The following is a 24,058-nucleotide window of genomic DNA, read 5'->3' as shown; positions in this document are numbered from 1 at the left end:
GAGAGAGAACAAGACTCTGCAATTCCCTCCCACCGCCCATCCTCCCAGGGCCTGAGGCTGCTGGGCCAGGACCACAGCAGGTCACCCCGTGTCCATGTGAGGCTACTTTCTAGATGAGATGCCCTCAGCCCAGAAGCTCCAGGGAAGCTCCTCCAACCCCCTGCCCCGTTCTCAGTGTCTCCAGCATGTGCCTGGAGTCCCCATGCGGAGGGAGGTGCCTGACCTCACAGCATCACACCTTCACAGGTGCTGTCTGGACTACCTCACATGCACACCTTGTCGCCCAATGAACCTGCTTCTGGCCCTGGAAAACCCAGCTCTGGGGCTACCTCCTGGGTTAACCCTTTTCCCTCCTCCCACACACTCACCCCACTGTCCCAGGAACGTACGTAGCCAAGCCATAACTCTTCTCCCCACATGCCTCCCCGTCTGACGGCGTTCCTAAGGGGCAGTGACACAGCCATGTCCCCAACATCCAGCCCACACCGCCAACCAGACCTGCTACCACTGCGGCAGTCCTCCTAACAAGTCCGACTCCAACCAACCTACGGGACGGGCAGGACGCCCGCAGGGGCTTTCCAAGAATGTACTACTTCAGGGAGTAGTCAGCAGACACCTTTCTCTCATGGAGTGGCTGCTGGGTTCAAAACCCCAACCCTCCAGGTGGCAGCTAGACCGCCACTGGTTCAGAAGCCCTGGTGATGCAGGAGTTAAGTACTGGGCTGCTAACCCAAAGGTCTGGGATTCCAAGCCACCAGCGGCTCCCCTGGGAGAAAGGTGAGTCAGTGTGGGGCCGTAAGGATGTGCAGGCCTGGAAGCCCCACAGGATAATTCTATGTCCTCCAGCTCCCTGTGAGTCAGAGCTGAGTCAGTGGCTGTGGGTTTGGTTCTTGCTTGGGGGTATACCAATGATTAAAGGCATAAAGAAAGAGTTGATGCCAATGAACTCACAAATCAATGCGTGGGGGCATTCCCACTTACTGTTATTTCACCTGACAGGGCAGGTGCTTATTTTTATCCAACAGATATGGCGACTGAGGCCCAGAGAAGGCTCGATAACTTGCCCTACGCCACAGGGCTGGACGGCGGCAGAAGCAAGCAAGGTTAAACTCAGATCTCTCCCGGCCCTGTATCTGCTTCTTGGCACTCCTGTGGGCAGCTGAGGGAGCGAACTCACAGCCTCTGCGGCCAGACAGGTGTGGCCACCAGCCTGGGAACGAATGACCCAGGCCCTCTCTCATGTCATCTGAGGATGCAGCATTGCACAGGCGCGCGCATGTACGCTCCCAGCTCAGGGGCCAATGCTGTTTCACAGTTCACATCTTCAGAGGCTAATATGCTCAGACACGGCCTGGGCACCTCAGCATGGCATCTCTTTGGACGGCTGCCCACACTCTGAACTGACCAGAGCTTTTAAAAGGCTCACAGTGTCCATGGACTATTTGGAGGGTATTTTAATGGGTGTTGACTTGCTGAGGGGGGGAAGAGGGAGAGAGAAGGGTCACCGGACTGAGCTACACCAAAGCTGACCAACAACAGGAAACCCTGGGTCTGCAAGTAACCCGGAAGTGATACAGGCACTCTGCAGCTCCAGGAAGAGGAAGAGAGAGTGAGCACCAGCCAGGAAGTTACACTCCTGGGCGCTCCCAGTTGGAATGTTCTAGAATTTGAAGCTTCCTCTATTCTAACCTCTTCCTCCTCCAGCTGAGGAAACTCAAGTTCATCGTGGTCAGGCAGTGTCAGGTCCAACCCTGCAAACAAGAACTCCCTGTCACACACACAGCCGCCACACCCACGAGTTCCTTCTGCTTAACCAGAGGCCTGTTCCTAGAGGGGCAGGGCGGGCCTTGCAATTACCTTGTCCTCTCTCCACAACGGGCACACGATGGGATCTCAGAAAGGCTGAGATAATAGTAGGAATTCAGTCCTCCTCGAGTCCACTCAAGAACAAGCACCGAGAGTCTTTCCCATGCCCCTCGCCATGCCCCACACAGCCCAGCTGGGCCCCTGCCAGGCACCGCGTAAAGGGCGATGGGTTGCCTTCCATTCACTCGCTCTGACCAATCCCTGGGAAAGGACCAAGGGACTAGAAAAGTGGAGTCTGTACCCTCCGTGAGCTGAGTCAAATAGAACAACAGCGGGTTTGCCGGTCATGAGGTACAGGACTGGGCACAGTTTGGTCCCACGAACAGCGACTATGTGGACTCCACCTGGCTAAGACCAGGGACAGATCACACACTCCCGGTAGGCTGGCTGTAGAACCTTTCCCAGTGTTGACCCTCCATGATCCATAAGCAATGACCCTAAAAATACCACCCAAATGGACTGCCAAGCCTCAGGATCAGAGCCTGGCCTGTCACTGACCATCGATCTACACAAGAGACCGGCCTGAGCTGCCAGCCCACGGGGCTCAGACCACATGGAAGGGCCACTGCTAGGAGCCACGGGATTACCGGGGTGCTGTCACACAGTAACGACTGAAAAGGCTCCTTCCTCACACAGAACGGGTGGGAAAAGGAAAGAAGACAATGCTGTCACCCAAACACCCGACACAGCTTCACCTCCGCCGGCGACAGAGCTGGGAAGCAGCCACGCCCTGAACCACAGCAATGCTGCTGGTGCTACGAGCTGCCACCGGTGTGGGCGCCTCTGCACAGACCTGCCTCCGCAGGCATCGCTGAGTGGACTCGAACCACCAGTCCTCCAGTTTGCAGTCAAGCATGTAGCCATTCGCACTACCCAGGGAACTCCTAGTAGGACCACAGCTCAACAAAGGACAGCACTTGTCGGTGTCACCACCACCCCTACCCCCCGCCCCACTGTGCGACCGGATAGAGTGTGTCGGGGTGACAGCAGTGGAGGACAGATCAGGATGTATATGGATGGGGAACTGAGAAAAACTATGGCGGTTCTGTAAACCTTCACTTAGTTCCCAAGAAATGTTCAGAAGTAAATGAAAAAGAACAGCACTGACATTTAACGAAACTACCGTGTACTAATGAAAACAATCATTCTCTCTTTTGCCGTATTTTCAGATAGGATCATGGCATGGAGGGCTTGTTGTTTCTCTTCTTCACCTTCTAACGATCATACTTAAGTATTTGCATACTAAATTACTTATCTGGGATTTGCTTCAAAATGATAGGGGAGAAATAAAACAAGATTAAAACAAACCAACTGCAAAGAGAAAACACACACAAAAAAACCAATTGCCCTGGAGTTGGTTCTAATTCCGGATGCCTCCCTTGCACAGGGGCAGAGAAGCGCTTGTCAGGGGCAGCTCGGACCTTTGAGAAGCGCAGGTCACCAAGCCCGTCTCCTGAGGCCCTCGGAGTGGATCTGAACCAGCAACCTTTCAGTTAGCAGCCAAAGGCTTAACCACTTGTACCCCTCAGAGGACGCACGCCTCCAAATAAGACAAGGTCGGCATGTGCTTGTAATCATAGCTAATCGTGATTCAGGCTTGATATTGAGAGGGATGAAGGTGTTCGCTTTACCTTTCTCTTGTTTATGCTGGAAGTTTTCATGGGAAACACATTAAAAGTGAAATGTTACAATCATTCTAAAGAATGTGTTTACAATGCAACGCTATGAGCAGAAGGCAGAAATCGAATGGAGCTCAACTCTGAATGTCAGCGGCAAAGACGGAACGGACCTCAAACAGAAAGTAGGGCCACGGGGCAGGGGACTCCTAGGGAGGAGGCAAGTGGAAGGCAGCTTTGCTGGAGACCACAGACTTGCAGGCTATGGGGAGGACCCTCGGTCAGCCCTGGGTCCCAACCCCGTTGGAAAGAAGGCAGGGAAGAGGACTGGGTGTGGGGATGTCTCGATCAAGCTGAGCCTTCTCAGAGTAAGGAACCATGCTAGTGTGCACAGCTGATGGCCACTCATGTAAAATGCATCTTCGGGCAGGAAAAGCTACACAGATTTTGCTTTGCTTTGGTTGGTTTCAGGAGGCCTGAGATGGACTAGACTGCCTGCACCGTACAGTTGTAAACCGCCTCCAATTCAGCCTGGCTTCCTGTTGCCCAGACCACCCCACAAGTGGGCACTGGTGGCCAGCTCTACAAACCAGGAAATGGTGACAAAATCCAGAATCCCTCACCACCTAAGGAGAGCCATGCCCTGGGCGTGGGGCTAGGTGCAGACAGAAGGTGCTGGCAGATTCAGGCCAGCATTGGGACACCTCCAATCCCAGGAAGACCCAAGCTGCGGCCCTAGGGCTGGAGAGGAGGCAGAGGGAGCCCACACACTGCTGCCCCCCACCACCACCCCCTGCCCAGGGGTTTCCCAATTGGTTCCCAGGCAAGGCTCTCAGCACTGCCAGGAGGGAAGTGGGGGAGTCCTGGGCTCTGGGACAAACCTAGAACCCCCAAGGGGTCTTCTTCAAGCCTAAGGTTTTATCATATCCAAGAAGAGTCACTGGCACTCCCGGAGCAGTCAGTGCCGCGACAGAACCACCACCTACAAGCTCTATAGAAGACCATGGCAGCAGGGTGAGCAGAGCACCGGTGGCCATGAAGGCAGATGTAAGTGGGGGCCGGAGGGGGGAGGGGGCACTGTATGCACTCAGCACAGCTGACAGCATGGCCGGACGCATGGGCAGGGCTGGCTCAGAGGATGGGCTCAGGCGAGAGGGGTGACACATGGCGAGTGCCGGGGAGGGTCTGTCTTCCATTCATGTTACGCACAGGCTAGAATGCATGGGTTGCGTGACCACCACCAGGGACTTCCGCATCTGATCATCCACTGTCAGTGAACGGAAATGTTTTAGAGCCCTAACCCAAGTCAGTGTGAATCTGCCTGAGACAGTGAGGAACCTGGTGCGGCCAAGTCTGGGGGTGGGGTAGGGGGGTGCCCCATTCTGAGCTTGCTTTCGCTTTTCCTGCGTGGTTTTCATCAGCTGACAAACTGAGCCGGCCTGGGGAACAGGCCCGAGGGGACTTTCCTGTGCTGCTAGGCTGTCCAGCCTGACAGCTGGGGCCCAAACATGACATCAATATCTCAGAGCCTCTGAGCTGGGGGGCCTTCAAACTGGGACCCCAATGCCAGTAGCTCCTCTCTCTGCTGACCACAGCTGAGGGCACGGGCCGAGCAGAGCAGCGCACCCCACCCTGTCAACTCCACTTCTCTCAGGTCTGCCAGTGAGGGACCCCATTGGCCTGAGGGGTGTGGGACACACACCCCTATACCTGAGCCCACTCCCAGCATCTAACCTGGGGCCATGTGATACGGAACAGCCAGGGCTCGTGCCCACCCCCCACTTCCATATGGAAGCACACACACACAGACAGACAGACACACACACACACACATCAGCGGAGGGCCACCATCTGGCTCTGCTGAGTGTCCCAGAGGGCAGTGTCCTAGCTCACCAAGTGACCAAGGCTTCTCCCACGGGATGGGTGCAGAGGGCTGAGTGTCCCACAGGGGACCAAGGTTCCCACCAGAGTATGAAGTGCTGGGGGTTCCCCTCCGGCTCCACCATCCCCCAAAGAACAGTGCACAGCTGCCAAGTCCAGGAGGTTCTGCTAGAAATGCAGCTTCCAGGCTTCCAAGCTCTCCCCTCCCACCCCAGGAGGGCCAGGCCAAACAGCAACAGGCTTAATTGTGTGTTTACATCACATGGGCTTGATTCCCTCCCCAAATACTGCAGTGTCAAGCACCCGGTTCACCCAGCGCAGTGGGTGGGCATCATCCTTCACCAGCACCCCAGAGCAGCCCTACCCCAGGGTAAAACCACCAGCCCACATCCTGCCCAATCCAGGGCCCTCAGAGCCCAACCAGCAGACTCAGATCTACGGGAGGAGAGAGCCGGCACCCAGCCTTGTGTGGGGGAGGGCCCTAGTCCTGTGACCACCTCCGCTACGTCCAGAGACAGTGCCTCATCCCTGGGCCTCCCAAATGACAGCTGGAGCTGCCACGTGACCAAGTAGCCACACCTTCACCCCAGGGAACCTAGGGAACCAATCTGCACCACATCCCCCGCTCCCTATCCCACAGCGCCCACTGAGGGAACCACCCTGTCCACACTCAGACCACGATCTTGGGGACAGGTCTATGGCTCAGGGACACTCAGAGTGAATGCAGGCCCCTCTGGACCTGAGGGTGAGGGCACCCTGGAGCCAGCCTGCCCAGAGGAGGATAAAGGCTTTGGATAGGTCCCTTACTCACGTCACCCCTGCTGTGAAGGGCATTTCCACCCCAGCATAAGGAATCTCAGCCTAGGCCGTTACTTGGCCTCCAGGGGCTGCCTGCAGATCCCCAGATTCGAAGCCCTGGTTGGCACCCACATCTACCATCCATTCACTAACTGTGGGACCCCGGGTAAGCTACAATCCCTCCGTACTCATGTCATTAGAACGGGTTACATGAGGAATAGCAGGTGGGGACCCTAACCCAGTGCCTGGTGCACACCAGCATCAACTGTGAGGCCTGAGAACAATGCCGACGTGGGAGAGGCCAAGCCCTAAGAACACCATTGAACACCAGAGTCCACCTGTGCCTAGAGCAGTGGTTCTCAACTATGGGTCACAACCCCTTGGGGGGGGGGGTCAAACGACTCTTTACAGGGGTCACCCAATTCATAACAGTAGCAAAAAGGCAACGAAAATAATTTTATGATTGGGTGGGGTCACCAGCACATGAGGAACTGTGTAGACTATTAAAATGTCACGGCATGAGGAAGACTGAGAACCACTGACCGAGAGCAACAACTGCTATGGAGTTGGGTGCCGTCAAGTCAACGCTGGATCAAGGCCACCCAACGTACAACACAGCAAAACACATCGGTCCTGTGCCACCTTCACAAGCGTCCCTGTGTGGGAGCCCATGTGACAACCACTGAGGGCATGTCCAAAGCACGTATGTCTCACCAAACTCCATCCTAAGCACATTCCGGCCGTACTTCTTCCAAAACTGATTTGTTCATTCTTCCACGGTATATTGAGGAGTCTTCACCAACACCCGTGATTCAAAAGCACCAGTTCTCAGTCTTCTCATCATGCTGATGAGGCTGGACCGTGTGAAGATTGTGGAGACAGGACTGGAGAAAGTCTCGTTTTAACACCCTGAAAAAGGACAAAACCTCCCTTGCTGGAAGTCAAGAGGCTTAGAAGCACTTAATGATGAAGATCCAAGACTTCAATACGTATTACACCTCCATGTAAAAGAAAACACAAATCCCCACAACTGGACCAATAAACATCATCATGATAAACTTCAAGAAGAGACTGAAGATGTCAAGGATTCTATTTCATTTGGATCCACAACCAACCTTCGTGGAAATAACAGCAGAGAAGCCCAACAACATACTGCATTGGGCAAGTGTCAAAACAGTAACAAGGACTCGACGGAAACCAAGCCATTTGCTCCAAGGGTGAGAAGGGCCAGTGAGGGGTGCTCCTCCCAGGGCAGACCAGGACTGCCCCTGCCCCGAGGCTTGGGGCAAAAACGAAAGTGAAACTCCCTCTTCACAGCACTCCTCAAAGCACCCCGCAGCACCCCACAACCCCACCACCACCACCCCAGGGGGCAGTGAGCCCGGCCAGGGGCTAGGTCCAGTGCTGACATAAGAACACACACACACACACACACACACACACACGAAGACATGAGGGGCAGTGGTAGGCACCTGTCTGCCTCTGTGCCATTGGGGGGCATCACTAGAGGGGAACAGAGGCCCCAGTCTTGGGAGGGCAGGAGGACCAGGCAGATGGGCGCTGATGAGGGGATGGGCATCCATTGACCACCTACCTCGCTCCACAGCGCCCACTTCCCAGATGGAGGAGCTGAGGCTGGGGGAGGCAGCATACCTGCCCAGTCACATGTCCCGTGCCTCCAAGTCCAATGTGATTCCCCATCACCCACCACCCACCACCCTGCTGGATCTGACAACTGCATACAGAAAACATGCCGAGATTTCCTTTTGAAACTGGGCGTCATGCCAATGGGAGGGGAACCCAGGTGGCACAACGGCCCACTGCTGAGAGGTTAGGGGTTCAAACCCAGCAGCCTCACCACAAGAGGAAAACCCAAACCCACTGCCACCCGGTGGATGCTGACTCACTGCAACCCCACAGCCCAGAGGGCTGCCCCTGTGGGTCCCCAAGGTTATAATTCTTAGGTGTGCAGACCACCACCTCTTTCTCCCATGGTTTGGACCGAGCGCTTTAAACACAGTGCCACCTCGGTTCTTCCCACAGGAGAAAAGGGTGGGGATCTGCTTGTTCCTGTGAAGTTATCGGCCTGGTGTCTGCCCGGTTCAGAAGAGCTGCTCAGGACAGAGTGTCAGCCAGCGGGCCCAGAGAGCCGGCAGAAAGTCCTGGCAAGGTGGAAACAGCCTGGCTGCATAAGAGGGAGACTGTGGAGAGCGAGCGAGCTAGCATGGGAGAGAAAATATGTGGACAGAGGGGGTGTGGACAGAGAGCATAGACAAAGAGTGCAGGCAGAGGGGGCATGGGCAGAGAAGGCGTGGAGAGTGAGTGAGCGTGGGCAGAGTGTGGACAGAGAGCAAGGACAGGCAGTCGGGAAGACACAGCACGGACATCAGCTGTCCAGCCTCCAGATCAGAGACAATACACGTCTGATCTTCAAAGCCGCCCGCTTTGTGGCACAGTGCCGCCAGCTATGCTCCCGCATCTGTTTCCAGACTAATAATTGGTGTCACGCCTGGCCTGGCCAGAACCCAGGAAGGTCAGTCCTCCTGCACGAAGACAAGTCCCTCGGCGGGCCTTGAACTGCTCATAAAGTCCCACTGCAGCCCAACCTGACTGGACAGAGCAGAACCACCCGAGGGTCTCCATGGCTGCCATGAAGCAACTTGCCACACAGTTTCCCACAGAGACCGGTTATGTTCACACCTCAGACCAGCCGGGCACTTGAACGCTGTGTGTCAGGACTCCTTCTGAGAGTCAGCAACCCTGGGACGGAAACTTTCTAAAAGGAGGAGAAAAGCTCTCAGAAGGCAGCAACCAGCAGGCCAGGGGAGCCAGAGTGGGGGGCCAGCCCTGCCTCCTGCTGGGGGCTCCCAGGCAGCCCCTCAGGTGGCCAGTGCCAGAGTGGATCCTGGGAGCCCTGTTGGAAGTGGAAGGTAGCCTGCAGGGGTGCCCAGGGCTGCCTGCCGCTCCCCAGAGGCCTCCCCTATAGGTGCACAGCGCACTGGGGCTGGTAACAGCAGCAGGCGGGCAGGCAGGGTCGTGTGGACAAAGCAGCAGACACAGCCTGTCCTGTGGCCTTCCAGCTCCTGAGACCTGGCCCTGGGCCCCTCATAGTCAAATGTCACCTTCTCAGCCAGGCCTTCACTGACCACTGTGAGCAATTGTGGCTCCAGTCACATTGCTACCCCCAGGGCAGGCAGCCACTCGGGGAGTGCTGAGGGAGGAAGGGAAGGAGTGGCAGCAGGCCTCACCCCCAACACCTGACCTCCCCCCATATCGGGGGGGGGCACAGAGCCTAAATGCAGGCTGGGGGCACACCCTGGGAACCGTCTGTCATGAGGACCTGCCCAGGTGGGGGTCCCAAAGGCACTGCTTCCTGAGGAAGCTCCGTCCGAGCTGGCCAGACAAAGCAGTGGATACCACGTACACAGCCTAGTGGACACCAGGCCGCCGCAACAGCACACAGCCCCAGAGGAGAGGTCTGACACAGAGGGTGTTGGCTGACAGGGAGGGGGACACTGGACCTGGGGAGACAGAGCTCCCTGCCATATCCCACTGTATGATCTTGGACAGGTAGACCCCAGAGGGCCTTGGTCCTCCCTCCAGAACAGGGCGTGCATCAGAGACAGGGTGGCCTGCTGAGGCCTCCTGAGGGGCACGGCGAGTCTGGGCCTGAGCATCCTCCTCCCACCTACTTTTCAGGAGAAGGAAGGAGGGGAACAGCTCCTGATCATCCATTTTCTAAGAGGCAGGCTGCTTTTTTTTCCAAAAAGTAGCTCCTCTCCCTATGAGTCGACCCTGACTCCTACGCATACAACAAAACCCACTGCCATGAGTCAATTCCAACCCACAGTAACCCTCCAGCACAGCACTGCCCGGGTGTATGTGACCATCAGCCTTATCTTTCTCCTTGGAGTGGTTGGTATAGGCTTGAACAGCCAGCCTTGTGGTTAGCAGCCCGATGCCTGACCCATAGCACCACCAGGGCCCCCTTCTATGTGGTGAAGAGCCTCCTGAATGTGCCAGGAGTCTCCACAGTCCACATACACAACAGCCTGTGGACGGACACAAGGACACCTAACAACTGCAACATGGATGCTCTCCGTGCCCTCTCCAGCCCCTCACCGAGTGGCCATGGGCGTCCCGATCTGCTGAACCACACTGGGGGGTTGCCATCACTGATCACAGGGTGGCACGACGGCTAAGAGTGGGCCCCCAGTCCCAGGTATGCACTAGCCTCAGTGCATGGCCAGTAGCGTGGGCACCTCAATCTTATTCACAACACAGGATTCGTGAGCCAAAAGTAAAACTGTCCAGCCCCGTGCTTGGCCAAAGTAGTCCTAATGGAGCCACAGTCAAAGCGCTCAACTATAAACCGGTGAGATTTGAACGCAGCAGCTGCTCTGTGGGGGAAAGACAGGGCGGGTTCTCCTCTGTGTCCCAAGGTGTCACCGTGAGTCTCACTCTACTGACAGCAAGGACTGCAGCTGGGCATCTGGATCAAAACCATGTGTCGACTGGGGACAGTGCAGGTCGCAGGTGCTCTTGGAAGTGAGAGTTAGTCCCACCTTTGTGACTCACTGCGGTGCTTCTATAAAAATGAGCCCCAGGCAGCAAATGGGCAAGGCCAAACACTGCCCCACTGTCCACACCAGGCAGCGGCCACAGAGGGAAAAGTAGGGTCCATCATTTCTACCACCCAGTCAGGCCGTCATTAAACAAAAGGAGGTCCAGAGCACACAACCTTCTCTGAGAGATGGGAATCTCTCTCCAGGTCCTCCTGTGTGGTGTGACCTGAGCCAAGAGCAAAACTGAGTGCACCCAGACAGGTGCATGCATTTGCACACACGTGTGCACACACATGCACGCACACTGGCTTTGTATAAAGTGCCTACAGAAACAGGCAGGTGCCGGCAGTGCTTCCCAGAGTACTGGAACCGGGGCACAAGGAAGCTGGCTGCCTTTGCACCGTGTGCGCCGAGGCCTCTGGCTTTGTCTTGCTCTTTAAATGGCACATAACGTGGTGAGTATTCAAAAAGACAAAGAATGAAATACGCGCTAGCTCGTGGTGATAACAAGGGTGCTGATGGCAACTCAGACTTGGCCAGAAACTCCACAAATGCTCCTTGAATCTCCAAAGCTTAAAAATTTAAAAAAAACAAACCCAGAAGCCTCTGGCGAGAAACGGGAGGCCAGTAACAATGAGTGCAAGAATGAGACGATGCACAACTCTCCCGGATGTGAACCACTGCGCTGTGCAAGCTGCAGATCGTATGCCAATCAACCTGCTGAGAACTAACAGCCTCAAGTTGCCATCATCCGTCAGTGTCCCCGTCCATAAAACCGGTGCTGCCTTCCCAAGGTGTGAGATTCGGGTTCTGGAGGACAGAGTCCGACCCGGGCCAAGACTGAGTTGGGTCAGGTTCTGGCCAGGCCCACCTCCCAGGTGAGTGGCCCAGCCTAAGCTTCAAGCCACCAAACACAAGCTCCTGCAAAGACATCACTTAGCATCCTTCCCTGGGCTTCACCGACACTTGCCAATTGTCACACCAGGAGCTTAAATTCAGGCGTGCCGAATGTCCCCACACCAAGAAGAAACCCCAGAGGCTCGGGTCTCAAGAACAGTAGCAGTTTTACATCCGCCTCCCTGTGATGAAGTCGATGCCGACTCAGAGCGACCCTACAGGACAGGGTAGAACGGCCCCTGTGGGTGTCCAAGCTTTCTTCCTCCCACGGAGTTTGCTAGTGGATTCGAACTGCTTGGTTTTATGGTTAGCACCCTAACACCTAACCACTACGCCACCAGGGCTGGTTTAAAGAAAAAAAACTTTTGTAACAAGTTGTCCTCCTGTCAATACTGAGTCAGGTGGCCCTGTCATTCCCAGGGGGTTTCATGGCTGGTTTTCTCGGAAGTAGATCGCCCGGCCTTTCTTCCGAGGGGCCTCTGGGTGGACTCCAACCTCTTGGTTGGCTGCCACGCATGCTAACCGCTGGCACCGCCCGGGGACAAGTGTCTGTTTACGCGGCAGGGTTACGGATATTCTTGGTGCACAGCTGCAGAGGAAGGCTACGTTAGTACCTCCTCCCACCCCCACACCTCAGCGTGGTGCCAAATCCAAGTATTAAAACAAACAAACAACAAAAAATACCCACCCACAGGCTGGTATCATTTAACGCTGGAAAAGAGCCTCCTCTCTCCAGAGAATTCCAGCACAGTCCCAGAAGCAGAGATGCCTTCAAGATGGTCCCATTTTAAAGGAAGAAATGAAGGCCGAGGGCCAGGGCTGGCATGCCCAGGCACACTGCCCAGAGAGTGTTGTCAGCCCAGCCTGCGCTCCACGAGGGCTGGGGCTCTGCCCCCGCTGCACCTGGCACCCGGCCTGGGCGCCACAATGCTCAGGCTCCACATGGGCACCAGTGAGCTGCACCAGGTGACCCTGTCAGAGGGGATCACCCCAAATTATCAACCTGCTCTCACACTTTTGTTCAGTACTTTTAGCAGGACTTGGTTGTTTTATATTTAAGCTATCGCTATTTATGGCTAGTTACAACATAAATGGTTCTCATAAGCCTAGCTCCCATCTACCAACATACCTACAAGGATGAAACCCTATGATAATTTACATCTTGAACCTTCTCATGGGCTTAGGTCAAGAAGCCCTGATGGGTTCCGAGTTGGCCTGCTTACCCACAAGGTCAGCAGTTCAAAACCACAGGTACTCCTCGGGAAAAAGAAATGAGGCTTTCTGCCCCTGGAAAGATTTACAGCCTCGGAAACACATAGGAGCAGCTCTCCTCGGTCCTCCTGGGGGCTGTGAGTCAGAATCTGTGTCATGGCAGTGAGTGCTGAGATTGGGGAGGTGCAGCGGTCAGAGTCCTCATCATTAGCTAAGAGGAATGGTGCTTGCTGAGATCGGCATTGGTCTCGGGTGCTCTGAGCACATGCTGGTCTTCACGGACATGCTATAGCTTCCATTAATGCTGGTATTTTCAGAGTCTTTTACCTAGAGTGTAACACGTGGTAAGTAGTATTTGTTAACCTATATCAACAGCTCTTTTGAGAATCAAATAATAAAGGAAAAGAAGAAAAATCTAACAGGCATCTAATAAAGTAACCCCACATGGAAAGATTTTTATCAAGCAATTTGGTCAGTATGCAGAGCATCTGAGAAACACTCCACTTAACACAATTCACAACTACACTGACCATCTCTAAGGCTGTGATTAAAATTGATAGTGAGAATGACTGTAGCTTCTGTATAATCTGATATAGACGGAGGTCCACTGAGTGGGGAGAGGGTGGCACCCTGAGTTACTATCCTGGGTGCTACCAACTCTGGAAAAGCTACAGGCACTCACCCAATCTTAAAGCAAAGTGTGCATGTGGACAGTGGAGAGCCTTTCTACCGCCTCTTGCAACACAAGTTCAGCCACAGCAGAGAGCAAGGTGGGAACAGGGGAGACTGAGACCAGCAGATGATGACAGAGGGCACTCTAGGTCAGCCGGCTAGTGTTCCCAAAGGGAGACCCTGGGGATCTACAAAAACCCCTATGGTCCCAATTACCAGCGCTTTTTCTTTGCTTCTCCCCCTCAAGGCCTTTCTGGGCACCCTGAAATAAAACCACAGAGAGGGGGTGGGTGGGAGGAAGCTGCAAGGGGCTCTGAGTTAGGGAGAGGGGAGGGCGGGGTGGCAGGGTGTAAAAGAGGGCAACTAGGGCTCTGTGCCCCGCAGAGAGGGGAAGCCACACCGGAGGGCCAGGGGAATAAACAGGACCAAGAAAACAAGCTGACTCAGATGCCCATCTGTTCACAGCCAGAGGCCCAGGCCCACTGGCGCCAGCAAGTTCAAGGGGTTGGCCATTGTGCCTCCCTGCAAGGCATCCAGGCAGGTGGAGCTCTTCCCAGGACCTGGCTCCAATCACCCATTGAGGACATGGATAGTGATCACTGCCAACATCACCGCCACCATTATCACCACCACCAGCCCTACCCCCGCCACCAACCTCACCATCCCCATCTTGACCCCCAGTATCATTGCCCCCACTACCACCACCACCCCAGAAAATAAAGCACAGTCAGGACCCTCCATAGACCACGGCTCAGCCTAGAAAAGAGTGTCCATGAGGACAAGATGGTAGGGGCTGGACCCCCGAGAAAGAGCAGAGTCCCAAAAAGAAAGGACTTGCTTTCTGGGCAGGCCTCAAGGTCACCGGATGGACCCATTCTAGAAGTGACATGAAGAGGCGCACATGTTTCAAGCCTGCTTCTCCATCTGTGAAAACAAAGATCTGGAAGAGATCGTCCCCCACCTCCCTTCCTGCTCTGCGGTTTTTACAAGGCTTGACACTCAACTAAACAATGCATCCCCGGCCACTCGGTCATCCTCTCTGGCGCTGACACTGCCCCAAACATTCAGAGCAGAGCCTCCAGTCAGCCTGGCTCATGCATCTCTGGACTTTATCATTAGGGAATCCAGGGGCAATTCATCATCTATCAATGCATGAGAGTTTCACCCCCAGGTTCCCAATGTCTAAAAACATGCCACTGACACTCCAAGATGATGCTCACACCCCTGAAATCCCACCCTCGTTCACACCAGACCAGGCAATGCCAATGGGCTCCGGCCTCAAGAGTCCTAACGATTGTTGCAGCCAGTCTAGACATGTGGCCACCAGGGGGCGCTGCCCTGGAAGTGAGAAAGAAGAAAATGGGGGAAAAACTCTCATGTTGCCCTTTCATTCCTATAAGTGAGAAGGCCATCTCCAGCTTCCCTCGTGGAGCAGAGTAGGGAAATGAGCTTCCAAGGGTTCTAGAGTGGCCCAGATGTCCTCTGCCTTCCCTCGGAAGTCAGCAAGTTGGGCAAAAATGAGACTGTGCATAACAACACAGTGGGAGGTATAAATGCCTTTGCTCCAGGACCCCCCCCCCCCATTCTGGCAACATCCACTGACACCATAGCCTGCTGTGCCCCTCCCCCTGGTAGATAACTGGAGGGGTGCCTATGGGGGCTGGAGGGGGGGCAGTGGAACTGCAGGGCCAGCATGAAGGCCTAGCTGCCCGTCCAGGCGAGGACTGTTTTTCGAGGCTAATTACAGAGAGTAGCATACCAAGCTGATGACAAGCTCATGCCTTCGCTGCAAACCCAGGATGCCACAAATACAGACGCAGCACAGAGGGGTGCAAGGTAACATAACCAGGATACCCCAAGATTACGAGACTGTGGGGGGCTGAAACATCTTGGAGCAGAGCTGAACCCCAAGCCTCTGGGCTTGCCAAAGGGGCTTACCCGGTTTCTTCAAGGCCTTAAACCCTGTTGCCAGGATCAACGCAACAGGGCAGAGAATTGCCCCATGGGGTTTCTAAGACTGATCTTGATGGGAGTGGATAGTCAGGTCTCCCCCCTCCCCAAAGAGCAGCTAGTGAGTTTGAACCTCTATCCTTCCCAGTTAGCAGTCGAAACACTTTGCCACTGCGCCCCTGGGCTCCTTTCCTTTCAGAGCCTCTGGGGGGGGGGGGGTCTTTTCCACAAGAAGGTGTACTTGGGGAGCAAGGTCCTGGGGTGCATTGCACAAAGGACCCATTTTCACACCCTCGCCTGTGAGTTTCTCCTATTTCCTTGCCAGTTTCAGGGGTCCCCTTGGCACTACAGAGCTTGGTTTCTCCCTGAGGGAGTCAGCCCCAGAGAAGGCAGGGGGCATCTTGCCAAGGCCTAAGGGTACAGAGCCAGGCTCCTGAGACAGGCATGAGGGGCACAAAAGTGACCACAACCCCTCCTCACACTCCCCCACCTACCTACAGAGACCGGCTAAGACCCATCACTCCCTCTCACCAGGTGATAGGCAACCAGACTGCTCATGTCTCCAAGAGGTTCGGGGGACTCCCCAGGGCCACCAGAGTACCTAGTGGATCCTCTGGGAATGGCGTCAGGGGCGGATTCTCAGACTTTCACTTGGAGCAGGGGTCAGCCATGGGGGGAGGGGGGCTTCCCTGAGGCAGAGCCATCATTCGACAGCAAGGTGAGATGTACCTGACCCTCGACTAGAAACTTGAGTAATTTACGAAGAATGTGAGCTTATTAAACATCGGCCTCCACCACAGAACATCAGCGCGGGGGCCGCTGGCAGTCCAAATGGCGGAAAGCCATTCCCCGCTACGTGCCCGGACTGGGCACCTCCGCGCGGCCACTCCCTGGCAGGACCCCGGGCTCTGCCCCCCGGTTCCTTCTCCAACACGTGGCCCCTTCACCACCCGAGCTAATCCCCAAGGCTGGTGCCAGGGCTCTAATGAGACAGCAATTCCTCACACACACGCCAAGTATTGCTACTCGCCTTAATTAGGCGTAACCCAGCGACTCGAAATGACAGCTTCGTGAGCCCAGTGCGTGCGGGGCACACAGTAGGTGGTCAGCACCGATTGGGGGAGAAGGCAAGGGGAGAAAGCGGTCCGGAAAGTAACCTTAAGCCGCTAGCTCAGCCGGTGAGCTCCGTCCCCCCAGCCTCCTCTGCCCACCTCTGCAGCACGCCCACCGAGCCCTGGGCACCTGGGGGCTGCCCGACCGGGGTCTCCGTGCACCTGGAAGCCTGGTTCCTGCCCCATCGCCGCCCTGGCACACACCCGCCGGCCACCCCGGCCACCAGGCTACTCGGGCTCCGGACCCCCGACTGCCGCCTCTCCTTCGACTCTACCCTCCCCAAGCAACCGCGCGACTGCACGGGGCGCCGGCCGGGGTTCCCGGGCGTCGGAGGCGCGACCCCCTTACCTGCACAGCTCGGCAAAGGCCTGGAAATTCAGCTTCTTGATTTTCTTCTCGCTCAGCCAGTAGCCAACCCGCTTCCCTTTCAGAAAGGTCTGCATCTTCCTCCTCGGGCGGGGAGCCGGAGCCGGAGGAGATCGCCCACAGGCCGAGGCTGGCGGCCGGCGCGCGCCGCGAGCGAGCGGGCGGGCGGGCACTCCTCCCGGCGGCGGCGGCGGCGGCGGCGGCGGCGGGGACGCGGCGCGGCTCCGGGCGCGCGGTCCTGCGGAGGGCGGGCAGGCGGGAGGCGGCCCGGCTGTGGAGCGGCGCTCAGCGCGGAAGGCCACTGGCTGCGCCGCCCACGCCCCCGCGCCGCGGCTCGCCGGCCCGCAAGTCGGCGCGCGCCGAGCCCGCGGCTGGGCCGAGGGGGCGAGGCCTCCTTCCCGGACGCGGCCGGCGAGCGAGCACCAACCGCGCTGGGCCAGCCTCCGGCTGAGCAACACGCCCTCCGGCGGCCGCCTCAGAAAAAGCGCCGAGCCGGCCCGCGCTCGGCTACGCCCCGCCCCCGAGCCCGCCCCTTTCCACGGCTAAGCCGGAGCCAGATCCCGCCCCCTGCTGGAGCTCGAGCCCGAGCCAGACCCCGCCCCCTCTAGACCCCGCCCCCTGTCCGAGCCTGAGCCCGCCCCTTTCCAAGGCTAAACCGGAGCCAGAGCCCGTCCCCTGCTGGAGCTCGAGCCCGACCCCGCCCCTTCTCCGACCTCTCGGGGCCCGCCCCCGCCCCGCCCTCCTGCGGTTCCCCACCCTTCGAGCCCGCCCGGGGCGGCGCGCTTGGAGGTCCCAAGCCTGAGCTAGCCTCACCAGCCGCCGCCGCACTTCCTCCCAGTTCCGTCCCTGAGCTCTTGCAGCTCGCACCCTGCCCGGCCGGCCTCGCCGAGCTGACCGGGCCGGCGTCCTGAGGACCCTGGGGCAGCGGAAGCAGCGTCGCGTCGGCCGCCGGCGGCCCCTTAAAGGCGCCGCGCCTTCTCCTTGCAGCCCTAGGGGGTTAGCTTGTGTCGGGCACCCGGATGGTGCAGTCTGGAGGGGGGCGGGGATGTCCTTGCCGAAGGGTTTTACCTCTTAAAGAGGCGCAAGGAGTCATGGGGTGCGCACTATGTGCTTGTCTTCTGGGGTGAAGAACCACGGAGTTTTGCTCAGAAGCTTCTCTCCCCTGAAATGTATCTTTGATCATGGTCAGCTCCCCTCAACTTGGCTGTGTTGGGGGCGGGGGAGATTGGGGGGCCCATGAGTGAGTGGGGATGGATCAGGGGCACCCATGACATCCCCTTCTGGCCCTGAAGGAGACTGACCCTGGCAGACGATGGGAGTCCTAGCCAACAGGGAATGAACTCTGACCAACTCACATTCTGGGTCCCTCTGCCAGCCAGGAGGAACCCTGGTGGGGTCATGGTTGCACGTTGGGCTGCTAGCTGCAGAGTCAGCAGTTCAAAACCACCAGCCAGCTAGCTCCTCAGGAGAAAGACAGGCAAAAGAGTTACAGTCTCAGTAACCCACAGGGGCAGGTCTACCCTGCCCTATGAGCCACCATCTAACTCTTGGCAAAGGACAAGGACTAGACGCTTCAGGGATGAGGGTGGAGCAGTCACAGCAGGCCCTTACCCCAGGGAGGGTCTGCACAGGCCTCTGCCCTAGTCGGGAGAAATGCAAGCAGGCCCCAGGCCAGCCATGGGGTCCTGGATACCCTAGTGGTTTGCCCTCCGTTGCTAACCTCAGGGTTAGAGATTGAAGCCCAAGTAGGGCTCAGCAGAAGAAAGGGTTGGAGGTCCACTTCCATACAGACAATCAAAACTCTATGAAGCAGTTTTACTTTTAACACAGGTAGTCGGCAATTATGACTTCGGCCGTTCCCTGACTGGCGCAGAAGTGATTCTGGTGTAGCATCCCAGGAAAGTTTCAGAGATGGATAAATTGGCCTTGCCAAATAAGGACAGTTATCTAAGGTCCTAAGATGGTAGCTCTGGTGGTGTAGTGGTGACATGTTGGGCTGTTATTTGCAAGAATCGAATTGAAACCACCAGGTTCTCCTTAGAGGCTTTCTACTCCTGTAAACAAGTCTCAGAACCCCCCCAGGGGGCAGTTCTACCCTGTCCTATAGGGTGGCCATGAGTCAGCATCAATTCCATTGGATGACTTTGAGTTTGATAGGAAGATAGGTAAAGTTTGAGACAGAGAAATGAACCGTGTGGTTGTTAAGTCCAGTGCCATCTATTCTGTTCTGACCCAAAGTGACACAATACACAAATACCTCCCGGTCCTACACCATCCTCACAGTTGTTCCATATTGCTAGGGGCAGGCCAAAGGACTGCAAGGAAAGGAGACAGGACCCGAGAGGCCAGCCAAAGAAGGCTTTGCGTGCCTTGCTCAAGAATAGGGAGTGCTTAGGCTACTGGGAGCTCTGCTGGCATGGTGGCTACAAATCGGCCTGTGAGCCTGAAGGTCAGCAGTTTGAAACCACACTGCAGGAGAAAGATGGGGCTCTCTACTCCCATAAAGAGCTACAGTCTCAGAAACTCACAGGGCAGTTACTTCTACCCTGTCTATAGGGCCCATCCGTATGAGTCCGCATCAACTCAACGGCAGTGAGCTTCAGGGAGGCCTTCAGGATGCTGCAGGAAGGGGGTGACAGGGCCAAGGACCAACTCTGCACCTCTAAAGATGGCTGAGGGGCTGAGGGGTGGGGTGAAGAAGAGGGGGATTAGGACAAGAACATTCCCCGGGGCCAAGGCAGGAAGTGAAAAAAGGAAGGCTGGCAGCTGGGTACATACGGCAAGGGGGACCAAAAAAAACAACAAAAGATACACCCCAAAGAACTATGACCATTTACCTAGAAAGGCCTGATTGGAACAACAGACATGAAGGGGGTAATCTATTCTGCCTCCATGGGTTGTCAAGGTAACTGTAGGACAGGCTCTTTAAGTAATGTGTAGGGTTTCAAAATGGGGGGCTGGGGATGATAGGCAGAGTAGAAAGGCACTTGGGGGACCCTTGAGGCAGTGGGAGGGGTCTGAAGACGGCTTAAGTATCTTGGATGGGTGGGGGAAGGACCTGAGGCAGTTTGTGTACCTGACTGGATTAGGGAGAGGCCTGAATGCAGTGTTATATCTAAGGGGGGCGGGCGGGGGGGTGGCTGAGGCAATGTGTGTATCCAGATGGGTTTCTCCAGGACCCTGAATCAGTGTGTGCAATTGTTTACATTTGGGAGAGGTCTATTTGGATGGGTTGTGGCGGTTCCTTATGCATTTTGGGGAAGGGTCTGAAGGCGGTGATGGGTTTGGAAGGACCCTGAGGCAGTTTGTGTGCCCGGATGGGTTGGGGAGGACCCTGAAGGCAGTGTGCCTCTTGTTAGGTGCCATAGACTTAGTTCCAACCCTTAGGGACCCGTTAAGACTGCCCCCAGATCCTGCACCATCCTCAAAATTGTTCCTAAGCTTAAATCCATGGCTGCAGCCACTGTGTCAATCCATCTCAACAAGGGGCTTCCTCGTTTTTTGTCACTCTAATTTACTGAGCACCATGTGCTTTGACAGACAGCGCGGCTAAAGCATGAAAGACAGTCTCACCTCCTTTGCCTCTAAGTAGAACTCTGGCCATACTTCTTCCAAGACACATTTCTCTTGTCTCTCAGCCATCCACAGAACTTTCAATGTTCTTCTCCAGCACCGCAATTCAAATGCATTAATTCTCCGCCTGTCTTCCTTATTCAATATCCAACCTTCACATGCATACGAGGCCATGTGAAGGGAAAACACCCTACCTTAGTCCTCCAGTAACATCTTGGTTTTTTTCAAAAGATCTGTGCAACAGATTTATTCAATGCAACTTGTCTCTTTTTTTAATAAATCATTTTATTGGGGGCTCTTGTAACAATCCATACAAAAATTGTATCAAGCACATTTGGACATATTTTGCCATCATCAGTTTTCAAAACATTTTCTTCCTACTTAAGCCCTTGGTATCAGCTCCTCTTTTTTCCCTCCCACCCTCTCCCTCCCACCTTTATAAACCCTTGATAAATTATTATCATTTTCATATCTTACACATCTACTGTCTCCCTTCACCCACATTTCTTTTGTTAGTCCCTGGTGGGTGGTGTCTTATACATCAAACATTGGGATCGATTCCCTCTTTCTCCCCCTTCTCCTCCCACCTCCCCTTCCCTCATGGTATTGCTAATCCCATTACTGTTCCAGAGAGGTTTATCTGTCCTGGATTCCCTGTGTCCAGAGCTCTTATCTATACCAGTGTACATGCTCTGGTCTAGCCAGACTTGTAAGTCTGATATGATATGATAGTGGGGGCATGATAGTGGGACATGATAGTGGGGGGCATAAAAGAGCTAGAGGAAAGTTGCATGTTTCATTGGTGTTATGTTGCACCCTGACTGGCTTCTTTCTTCCCTCTGACCCTTCTGTAAGGAGATGTCCAATTGTCTACAGATGGGCTTTGGGTCTCCACACTCTCCCTCATTCACATCAACAGGATGTTTTTGTACTGACAACCCAGCTTCTCTGATGATGTGCTCAGCATGCTTATTGAGTAAGCACGGTGAGAGGATACAACCTTGACACACATCTTTCCGGACTTTAAACCATGCAGTATGCCCTTGAAATTCTCTGACAGCTCTTTGACGTCATCATTTCTTCCATTTGCCTTGACTATTCTACAAGCGATTTTCAGAGTCTCTTCTGACATCCACACGGATCAAGTCTTGCTTTCCTTTCTTTTTAGTGACCTTTTGCCTTCTTCATGTGGGATGTTCTTGCTGTCTTCCCACAGCGCATCAGGTCTTCTGTCGTTAGTGTTCAGTGTGTCAGATCTGTTCTTGGAATTCCGGTGGGATAGATGCTCAAGATTGTATTTTGGATCTGATGGGCTTGTTTTAATTTTCTTCAGCTACATATGAGTAATAAATTTACATATAAGCAATAATGATGTTCTACAGTCAGCCCCTGGCCTGACTTTGGCTGCTGATATTGAGTTTCTCCATCTTCTCTTCTCACAGATGTAGTCAATTTGATTTCTGTGTTTTCCATCTGGAGAAGTCCACATGTATAGTCACCTAGTGTGTTATTTTAAAAAGAAGTACTGGCCTTGAACAAATCATTGTTCTCGCAGAATTCTGTCATGTGATCTCCAGCTTGGGTTCTAGCACCAAGACCATATCTTCCAACTACTTTTCTTTCCTCCTTGTTTCTGGCAGTTGCATTCAAATCACCAATAATTATTCATTCATCTTTTTTTCCCAGTGTCCAGACCATGCAGAAGAGAGAAATGATTATTTTCATCTCAATTTGCAAGCATCTCATATATTTTATCCCGTGCATATAACTGCTTATATCACTGAGAGACAATAGCAGCAAATCAATGGGAAAAGGCATCTTTTTCTTTAATCAGCATATTTTGGTTGCATGTCTAATGAATTTACAACTGAAGATACTGGTAGAATTCTTCAACTTCTTCATCACTAGCTTTGGTGTTTGGTGCATGAATTTGCCAAATAGTTGTATTGATCAGATTTCCTTGAACAAAATGTTCTTGTGTTGAGGGAGGACTTGAATAGAGGCCAATGTCCATTTGCTACCTTAATACGTAACACATAAATATATGCACATAGATCTAGTTCCCTATCCTTATATATAAATATACTTACATATGTACATGCCTGTATTTAGACCTCTATAAATGAATTTTCTCTATTTCCTTTTACTTTCCTCTTGTCCCACTATCATGTTCGACCTTCATTCAGCTTTCATTAATTCCTCTTGGCTACATTGCACTTAATCAAGCCCCACCAAGCATCCTACACTCTCCTCACCATCAATTTTTAAGTCACTTGCTGTTTCCTTGTCCCTGGGCTTGTTGCCTACCCCTTTCCTTTCCTTCCACACCTTCCCCCTCCTGTGTTCCTCAGGAACCATTGGTCCCATTGTTTTCCCCTCCAGGTTGTTTATCCCATGTATCTTATCTAGATAGACATACAAAAATATTAATAAACACAAAAACAAAACAACCACAAAGAAGTCTATAAATAGTTCCAGATCTGTCTGTTGACCCTTATGAGTGTTTTCCAGTCAAGTCTGATGGGGTGTGTGTTAGTCTGGGTAGACTAAAGAAACAAAGCCATGAACACACATATGTGTATAAGAAAGAGATTTATATACAAGAGCAATTGAACATTGAGAAAACATACCAGCCCAGACCACATCAAGTCCATAAGTCCAATATTAATACTCTATAAATAAGTCCATATTTCAATATCAATCTATACAGTTCTCTTCATACTCAGGAAACACATGCAATGACGCTGAATGTAGAAGATCACAGGCCAGTGGGTAGAAAGTCTTTGGCTCCAGTGTCACTGGAAACATCTCAGCAGTGGCAGGGGTCTCTCTGTGACTTCTCTGGCTTCTGAGGTCTGGTTGCGTCCATGTGGCTTGTCTTCTGCTATGTCTCCCAGGGAGTGGCAGAGAGAGAGAGAGAGGTGTCTTCTGCCTCCAAGGAGGAAGTACCAGATTTCCCAGAATTCTCAGGAGAAATCCATGCCCACAGTCTCATTGGCTATCTCCAGATTGACAGCCTAGACTCCACCCCTACACTTTTAATCCTTAAATTGATGCCAGATTAGGTGACCAGATTAGGGTTCCATGCCCTGGCCCCAAAGTCTACTTTTGGTATTCCTCAGGGACTTCACTGTTTTGCTCCCCTTGCTGTTCTGTTGCACACCTTCAGTGTTTTGCCCCAGTGTGAGATCAGATCAGGCACAATTCCCGCACTGTGTCTCCAGTATTGTCCCCCTTAGCGCCATGGGTCAGTGAGGGACATCCTGTCTTGTGATGGGGCCAGCCCTAAGGTCCTCTCTGTGCATTGGCTGCTCCAAGCAGGAATATCATCCTCAGGGCTTAGTGGACCAGGATGTGTTCCACTCTCTTTCTCTCTCCTGCCCTCTTAGTTTCCTCTCTTAGCCTTCTGATCAGATGCTCCCCTCTCCTTGAGCTGTAGCTTCAGTGCTGTCCTCTGTAGTGCATTCTTCCCTGTGTGTGTGGGGGGGGGGGGTGAGGGGTCCACATAGCTGGGATTGGGGCCGGCCTCGCAGACCTCTCTCTTGGTCC

At 54.2% G+C, this 24,058-nt stretch overlaps 1 protein-coding gene and 1 non-coding gene across 3 annotated transcripts in view; both read right to left on the bottom strand.

Moving 5' to 3' along the window:
* The window catches only part of ITPK1 (inositol-tetrakisphosphate 1-kinase), a 118,565-nt gene extending 100,682 nt beyond the window's left edge, over positions 1 to 17,883 (bottom strand). The window contains exon 1 of one of the 2 annotated variants that reach the window (XM_075531256.1): positions 17,750 to 17,883. Coding sequence is in view for 1 of the 2 variants with exons in the window: in XM_075531255.1 (XP_075387370.1) it covers positions 16,919 to 17,013 (95 nt within the window). In the remaining variant the exon portion in view is untranslated. Of the gene's footprint in view, positions 1 to 16,918; positions 17,145 to 17,749 lie in introns of those variants that run through there. The other variant, XM_075531255.1, reaches the window with a different exon arrangement.
* Positions 17,884 to 22,192: 4,309 nt separating this feature from the next.
* On the bottom strand, positions 22,193 to 22,321 carry LOC142427115 (small nucleolar RNA SNORA20). The gene has a single exon (XR_012779938.1). It is a non-coding gene; the product is annotated as a small nucleolar RNA SNORA20 (small nucleolar RNA).
* Positions 22,322 to 24,058: the final 1,737 nt, after the last annotated feature.

Source organism: Tenrec ecaudatus, chromosome 14, assembly GCF_050624435.1.
Source record: "Tenrec ecaudatus isolate mTenEca1 chromosome 14, mTenEca1.hap1, whole genome shotgun sequence".
Lineage (NCBI taxonomy): Eukaryota > Metazoa > Chordata > Mammalia > Afrosoricida > Tenrecidae > Tenrec > Tenrec ecaudatus.
Note: the sequence above shows the minus strand (reverse complement) of the source record. Positions and strands in the feature narration are given on the sequence as shown.